We start from the raw sequence: 8,567 nt of genomic DNA, 5'->3' as shown, positions 1-8,567 counted from the left end.
TTGAGACAGGGTATTGCTCTGTCACCCAGGCTAGAGTACAGTGGCATGATCATAGCTCACTGCAGCCTCCACTTCCCAGGATCAGGTCATCCTCCCACCTCAGCCTCCCTAGTAGCTGGGACTGCAGGCACGTGCCACCACACCCAACTAATTTTACTGTTTTTTGTAGAGCCAGGGTCTTGCTATGCTGCCCAGGCTAGTCTCAAACCCCTGGGCTCAAGTGTTGCTCCCACCTGGACCGTGCAAAATGCTAGGATTACAGGCATGAGCACGTCCTACCATTGTTGACATTTTTGAGATGAGGAAAGTGAGGTTCAGATTATTTAAAGAACTTTCTCAAGGTCACACAGCTTGAAGTGGATATAGTTTGAAATTAAGATCTATCAGATGTCAGAGCCACACACAGTCGCCTCTTCACACAGTCCTGCCTCTCACTCAGGTTCTGGTTTTGCCACTTCTTAGACAAGTCATGCATTTGGGCAGGTCAGGCTTCACAGCCCTAGTTTCCTTATCAGTAAAGTGGCCTGACCCCACCTTAGAGCCCAGGGACGGTTGTGACTGGCAAAGGAGAAACTGGTCCATGCACTTTACTGAGACAAATAAAGATTATGTGTTACTGACGTAATGTATATTAAAATGGTCTGTCAGCTGCCCTAGGACATCATTCTTTATGTCTCTAACCACGATTTCTTTTTTGTTTGTGTGTTTTTCAGCAACTCCATTCAAGCGTGAGAACAGGGAATCTTGAAACCTGTTTGAGACTGTTATCTTTAGGAGCACAAGCCAACTTCTTTCATCCTGTAAGAAATCATGAATTGCTTCAGATGTTGAAACTAAGTGAGTTGTGTTTGTGTAGCCTTTAGTTTATTTAATGTGCTCTTTTGTCTACTTTTTATTTATGATTCTTAGGAAAAAGGAAACACCCCACTCCATGTTGCCTCCAAAGCAGGGCAGATTTTACAGGCTGAATTATTGGCAGTATATGGAGCAGACCCAGGCACACAGGATTCTAGTGGGAAAACTCCTGTTGATTATGCAAGGTAAGAGACCTAGATTCTTACTACTTCTCTCTGGGATTTTTTGGTTGGGTATGATTCCTTGTTGGGTAGCTAAATTGTGTATGTTAACATTTAACCCCTTTAAAGATTTATGTCATTTTATTTATTTAATTTTATTTATTTTTTGAGACGGAGTTTTGCTCTTGTCACCCAGGCTAGAGTGCAATGGCGTGATCTCAGCTCACTGCAACCTCTGCCTCCTGAGTTTAAGCGATTCTCCTGCCTCAGCCTCCAGAGTAGTTTGGATTACAGGTGCCCCCCACCATACCTGGCTAATTTTATATATTTTTAGTAGGGTTAGGGTTTCACCGTGTTGGTCAGGCTGGTCTTGAACTGCTGACCTCAGGTGATCCTCCCACCTTAGCTTCCCAAAGTGCTGGGATTACAGGTGTGAGCCACTGTGCCCGGCCTACGTTATTTTATTTTACAGATGAATACATTTCAAATGCATGTAAGCTCAGCTTGACAAAGTTGAGGCAGGCTAGAATCATGAACCAGCATGCTAAACTTCCAGTCTTTCACTTGATCCTTTATGATGCAGTGGTATTTGAGCTGTAGTTAGATTCCAAATCAACAATCAAGAATTATAGAATGCACTCTTCAATTTTTTTTTTTTTTTTTTTTTTTTAGGGGGGTTTTTTTTTTTTTTTTTTTTTTTTTTTTTTTTTGAGACGGAGTTTTGCTTTTGTTGCTCAGGCTGGAGTGCAATGGCACAATCTCGGCTCACTGCAACCTCCGCTTCCTGGGTTCAAGCGATTCTCCTGCCTCAGCATCCTGAGTAGCTGGGATTACAGACGTGTGCCACCATGCCCGGCTAAGTTTGTATTTTTAGTAGAGACTGGGTTTATCCATGTTGATCAGGCTGGTCTCAAACTCCCAACCTCAGGTGATCCGCCCTCCTTGGCCTCTTGGTACTGGGATTACAGGTGTGGGCCACCGCTACCAGCCACTCTTCAATTTTTTAATACTCTTAGTTATTGCTTGAACTTAAAAAGCAAATCTATACATAGCTATGTGATTAAACAAGTATACTAAAATGTTAATTGTAAGGTTGGGGTAGTAGACATCTAAGTGCTCACTCTAGGCCAGGCGCAGTGGCTCACACCTGTAATCCCAGCACTTTGAGGGTCCAAGGCGGACGGGTTACTTGAAACCAGAAGTCCGAGACCAGCCTGGCCAAGGTGGTGAAACCCTGTCTCTACCAAAAATACAAAAAAAAATTGGCCAGACACGGTGTCAGGTGCCTGCAATCCTGCTACTTGGGAGGCTGAGGCGGGAGAATCACTTGAACCTGGGAGGCAGAGGTTGCCATAAGCCAAGATCATGCCACCAAGCTCCACTCCAGCCTGATAACAGAGCAAGACTCTGTCTCCAATAAAAAAAAAAAAAGGTGCTCACTGTAAAATTCTTTCAGTTTTTCTTTATTATCAATAAAGTCTTTGAAAAAAAAATCTATAGGTTAGTCTTGAATATCACTTATTTTATTTATTTATTTTTGAGACAGAGTTTTGCTCTTGTTGCCCAGGCTGGAATGCAGTGGCACAATCTCAGCTCACCACAACCTCTGCCTCCTTGGTTCAAGCGATTCTCCTGCTTCAGCCTCCGGAGTAGCTGGGATGACAGGCATGCCCAGCTAATTTTGTATTTTTAGCAGAGATGCGGTTTCTCCTTGTTGGTCAGGCTGGTCTCAAACTCCTGACCTCAGGTGATCCACCTGCCTCGGCCTTCCAAAATGCTGGGATTACAGACGTGAGTCACTGAGCCCAGCCTTGAATATAATTTAAATGACCAAAAATCAATCATCTTTCCTTCTTTTTCCAAATTACGTTTATTCACTGTGAAGCACAATACTCTGCTTCACAGAGGATAAAATGGGTGAATAACAAAACTCTGCCTTCCCAGAATTTACTCTCTTGGAAAAGATGATTAATAAATGCCTGAAAGAGTTCAAGGAGGCAAGACCATATGTGATTCATTGCCAAAATGGATAATTGGTCTTAAAAAGCATATATAGGGTTTCTTCATTGTGGTCTAAATCATTTAAGAAATTTCTTCAGCTGGTCTTGAAGAATGGGTTGGATTTGAGTGTGTGAAGGAGGTGCTAAAGCATTCCAGGTAAGAGAAAAGGCAGGAGTCAAGATCAGGAGGCAGGGAGGGACAAAGCATGTTCAGCACAGCAGGAGACCTGACTGGAAAGAACAGAGTGGGTTTGGGAATAAGAGCAGGAGTACAGTATTGCACAGTGCTTCATTATTTCACATAGCGCTAAAAAGAAAAGAGCCCACCCAATTACATTATAATGCATCATCAGTTGTAGGATATTTCCTGATTTCACAGATATTAAAAAATGAAAGAATAAGATGTGCCTCTCACAAATCAAAGCTGTGTGGTAGGTTGGAGGATGTGAGTGCATTGCATGGTGGGATGTGAAGCTGACTGAAACTATCGGGTTGGTGCAAAAGTAATTGCAGTTTTTGCCATTACTTTTAAGGACAAAAACCACAAAATATACTTGATCTTGGAAAAGAGCCCTGGGTAAGTGGTATTATCACTTACCTTAGAATTTTTGCAGTTGTACCTTGCATATAATAATCTCATTATAATTTGTTTGTATGCCTTGTTACTAAAAGGATTCTAAGTGGCCTAAATACTTATTTCATGGATATTGAAAGGTAAACTTAATAATTTCTGTTATGCAATTGAAGATAAGTCCTCACTGATTCAGAATTTCCAAGGTAGGGCCTGCACATTGTATATTTCTAGAAACATGCTAGTTAATTTTTGAAACCCTCTATGCTAAATATTGATTAATTTTTTACCTCATAAGATGAAGTCATTCTTTATCCTTCCCTCTCATAAGTCTTTGAATTTCTTATTAAGTATTCCATTTTGTGCCTTAATAAAGGAAAGGGGATAGTTCAGATGGTGAAAACAGTTTATAAAAATGGGATGTAAAGTAGACTTCAGAAATCTACCTCCATACAAGGTTGATTATCCTAAAAAGCCTTGTGTGATAAACTGCTCAGGTGTCTTAGGAGACGTCTTTGCTATTTCTTTTTCTTTTTTTTTTCTTTTCTCTCTTATTATCACCTATTCAGAGAATAAGGAGATGTCTTTGTATTTCTCCGTTTTAAAGCCAGTGAATAGTGAGCAATATAAATGCTACTTTGTTTTCTTTTGGTAGGCAAGGAGGGCACCATGAGCTGGCAGAGCGCCTTGTGGAAATACAGTATGAGCTGACAGACAGACTAGCCTTCTATCTCTGTGGCAGGAAACCAGGTGAGTGGACAAAGAATGACCTCTCCACATCTGCAGTCAGAAAGGTTCTAAAAAAACAAATTGGCTGTGTGCTAATGTTATGGCTTGTGTAAAACAAAAAAAAAGAAAAGCAAGTTGGAACACTGTTTTCTATGACCTCCTCTACTTTAACGTATCCCTGAGAAAGCTGTGAATTTGGGTTTTAATTTGAAAGGGTAACTGCAGAATTGTGAGCTACATGTAAAAGAAAGTTGGACAAATATCCTTGGATTTTTCATTTTTAAAACTTCATCTCTAGAGAAATGACTATTTCAAGAATCAGATTGAATAATCGAAGCAAAATTGAATGTGTACCACAGTTCCTAAACATGGTGGGACTAGGAATGCAGGAGCAAAGCAATAACCTTTTGAATGGAAAAAAAGTCCAGAAGTGAGCTTTGCCATTAGCCAACTTGGTTATTTGTGATATGGAACAGGGGTCAGCAAACCATGGTCTGTAGGCCAAATCTAGCCTGTCACCTGTTTTATTAAATAGAGTTTTGGATTGTGCCACTGCACTTCAGCTTGGGTGACAGAGTGAGACTCTGTCTCAAAAAAATAAAAATAGGCCAGGCATGGTGGCTCATGCCTGCAATCCCAGCACTTTGGAAGGCTAAGGTGGGCAGATCATGAGGTCAGGAGATAGAGACCATTCTGGCTAATGTGGTGAAACCCCATCTCTACTAAAAATACAAAAAATCAGCCAGGCATGGTGGCACATACCTGTAGTCCCAGCTCGGGAGACTGAGGCAAGAGAAGCGCTTGAACTGGGGAGGTGGAGGTTACAGTGAGCTGAGATCACACTACTGCACTCCAGCCTGGGTGACAGAGCAAAACTCTGTCCCAAAAAAATAAATACATAAAGCTTTGACCGGGTACAGTGGCTTATGTCTGTAATCCTAGCACTTTGAGAGGCCGAGGCAGGAGGATCACTTGAGCCCGGGAGTTCGAGACCAACCTGGGCAAGAGGGGTGAGACCCGATCTTTACAAAAAGTTTTAAAAAAAAATTAGCCAGGCATGGTGGTGTGAACCAGTAGTCCCAGCTACTTGGGAGGCTGAGGCAGAAAGATCACTGAGCCCAGGAATTCAACACGGCAGTGAGCTATGATTGTGCCACTAGACTCCAGCCTGGGTGCAGTGACAAAGCTAGAACCTCATCTCTCTAAAAAATAAGTGAATAAAGTTTTATTTCAAGAAAGCCATTCCCAATTATTTGTATCTTGTGTGTGGCTGCTTTCACATAACAACAGCAGAGTTGAATAGGTTTAGCTTTTGCAACAGAGGCCAGATAGACACAAAGCCTAAAGTATTTACTCTTTGGCCCTTTACAGAAAATATTGGCCAACTCCTGATGTACCACTTTTATATACATGTATGCAGTAGTTCTCCATCCTGGTTGTACAACAGAGTTAAGAGCCTCTGATGTAGTTTCAGTTCTGGGTGAGATGGAGTAAGCACACCCCATCCTGTCTCTCCTGCTAAATAGAACTAACCAACCTGGACCAAATGCTTGGATTGGCTAGCTAAGGACTCTGAAAAGTAAATCCGAGTTGGTGGATTAGGGAAGTCAAAGTGCCATCAAGCTAGTGGTGAGTGTCCTCTTTGTCTTACTTCTGATAGAACTTTAGTGACAGCCTGAAACCTGGAAGTGCATAATGAGTGCAAAAAAGCCTTTTTCTGCCGGACACGGTGGCTCACTCCCATAATCCCAGCACTTTGGGAGACTAAGGCGGGTGGATTATGAGGTCAGGAGATTGAGACCATCCTGGCCAACATGGTGAAACCCCATCTCTACCAAAAATACAAAAAAATATAGCTGGGCGTGGTGGTGGGCACCTGTAATTCTAGCTACTCGGGAGGCTGAGGCAGGAGAATCACTTGAACCCAGGAGGCGGAAGTTGCAGTGAGCCAAGATTGCAACCCTGCATGCCAGCCTGGGTGACAGAACAAGACTCTGTCTTAAAAAAAAAAAAAAAAAAAAAAAGGCCTTTATCTGGTTAAAGAGCAGGAAATGGGACTCCTACAGGACAGAGAGGAAGGGGGTTTACCTGGGGTTTTTTCCTCCTCCTCCTTCCTTTTTCTGATCTCTCTAACCCAGCCCATAGGCAAGCCTGTGGCTGCAATAGCAGCTGCAGCAGTGGCAGTACAGCTTCCTAAATCTCTGACCCAGGGGGATGAGGGGGGATCCTGATTGCTTTTCTTTTTCTGTTTTCTCACCTTCTGCCCAGGAGGCAGAACCTAACCTGGTTGGTTGCCTGCTAAGACAAAAATGTTAACATTCTGCATAAAGAAGACCCAGAGTCTCATAACACAACATTCACAATGTCCAAGATACCATCCATAATGACTTGGCATATGAGTAATTCTCATGTACTTGTAAGGGAAGGCAAACAACAGATGCCAACCCCAAGATGACACAATGTTGGAGTTACCAGATAAAGATTTTAAAGCAGCTAGTAAGACCATGCTGTAAGAAGTAAGAGCAAACATTCTTGAAACAAACAGAAATATAGAAAATCCCATCAGGGAAATCGAAGTTACGGAAGAGAACCAAATAGGAACTTAGAACTGAAAAATACAATAACTAAAAATTTTAAAACTCACTGGATGTGCTTAATAGAATAGAGGGGACAAAGAAGTCAATAAGTTTAAAATAGATGACTAGAAATTAATTGATTTAAGCAACAGAGAAAAAAAGTAGGAAGAAAAAAAACTGAATAGGGCGTCAGGGACCTGTTATACTAGATAAAATACTAGAATGTCTGACATTTATGTCATTAGATTCCCAATAAGACATGAGAAAGAGTGTGGTATGCAGAAAAAGTATTTAAAGAAATATTGCAAAAAAAACCCTCTGAATTTGGGCCAGGTCCAGTGGCTCATGCCTGTAATCCCCTAACTTTGGGAGACCCAGGAGGGCAGATCATTTGAGGTCAGTAGTTCGAGACCAACCTGGCCAACATGGCGAAACCCCATCTCTACTAAAATTATAAAAATTAGTTGGGCATGGTGGTGCGCACCTATAATCCCAGCTACTCAGGTGGCTGAGGCAGGAAAATCACCTAAATCCTGGGAGGTGGAGGTTGCACTGAGCCCAGATGGTACCACTGCACTTAACTTGGGCAACAGAGCAAGACTCTGTCTCAAAAACAAAAAAACAAAAAACAACAAAAAAGTAACCACCAACAACTCTAAATTTGGTGAAAGACATAAACTTACAGATTCAAGAAACTTAGCAAATTCCAAAGAGAATAAACTCAAATCCACACTTGAGACACATCAGAACCAAACTACTGAAAACTAAAGTTGAAGAAAAGGTCTTGAAAGCAGCCAGAAAAACAGTGATTTGAATGATTGCAGATATCTCATCAGAAACCATGGAGATGAGAAGGTAATTAAATAATACTTTTATTATTATTATTTTGAGACAGGGTCTTACTCCATCTCTTAGGCTGGAATGCAGTGGCATGATCTCGACTAACCGCAACCTCAGCCTCCTGAGCTCAATGATCTTCCCACCTCACTACCCACAGTAGCTGGGACTACAGATGTGCGCCACTGTGCCCAGATAATTTTTGTATTTTTTATAGAGATAGGGTTTACCTTGTTGCCCAGGCTGGTCTTGAATTCCTGAACTCAAGTAATCCACCCACCTTGGTCTCCCAATGTGATAAGATTACAGGTGTGAGCCACCATTTCTGACCTACTTTTTTATTATCATTTTTTTCTCATCATCTTTGTGATGGTAAAAGCGATACTTTTGTTATTTATTTATTTATTTATTTTTGAGATGGAATTTTACTCTTGTTGCCCAGGCTGGACTGCAATGACACAATCTTGGCTCACCGCAACCTCTGCCTCCTGGGCTCAAGTGATTTTCCTGCCTCAGCCTCCCGAGTAGCTGGAGTAGCTGGGATTACAGGCATGCATCACCAAGCCTGGCTAATTTTCTATTTTTAGTAGAGACGGGGTTTCTCCATGTTGATCATGCTGGTCTTGAACTCCTGATCTCAGGTGATCTGCCCACCTCAGCCCCCCGAAGTGCTGGGTTTACAGGCATGAGCCACCATGCCCGGCCAGTAGAAACAATACTTTTAAAGTGCTAAAAGAGCTGTCAACAGCCGGGCGCGGTGGCTCAAGCCTGTAATCCCAGCACTTTGGGAGGCCGAGGCGGGTGGATCACAAGGTCAAGAGATCGAGACCATCCTGGT

General features: G+C 42.2%; 1 protein-coding gene across 15 annotated transcripts in view; it reads left to right on the top strand.

The window, feature by feature from the left end:
- Positions 1-8,567, top strand: part of GIT2 (GIT ArfGAP 2) — a 72,259-nt gene that overhangs the window by 11,241 nt on the left and 52,451 nt on the right. For all 15 annotated transcript variants that reach the window (XM_037743290.1, XM_017541831.2, XM_017541824.2 and 12 more), the window contains exons 5-7: positions 714-800; positions 910-1,040; positions 4,243-4,337. In XM_037743290.1, coding sequence (XP_037599218.1) covers positions 714-800; positions 910-1,040; positions 4,243-4,337 — 313 coding nt within the window. The remainder of the gene's footprint in view (positions 1-713; positions 801-909; positions 1,041-4,242; positions 4,338-8,567) is intronic.

This window comes from Cebus imitator, unplaced genomic scaffold (genome assembly GCF_001604975.1).
Source record: "Cebus imitator isolate Cc_AM_T3 unplaced genomic scaffold, Cebus_imitator-1.0 Scaffold8, whole genome shotgun sequence".
Classification (NCBI taxonomy): Eukaryota; Metazoa; Chordata; class Mammalia; order Primates; family Cebidae; genus Cebus; species Cebus imitator.
This window is presented reverse-complemented; position numbering and strand designations above follow the sequence as displayed.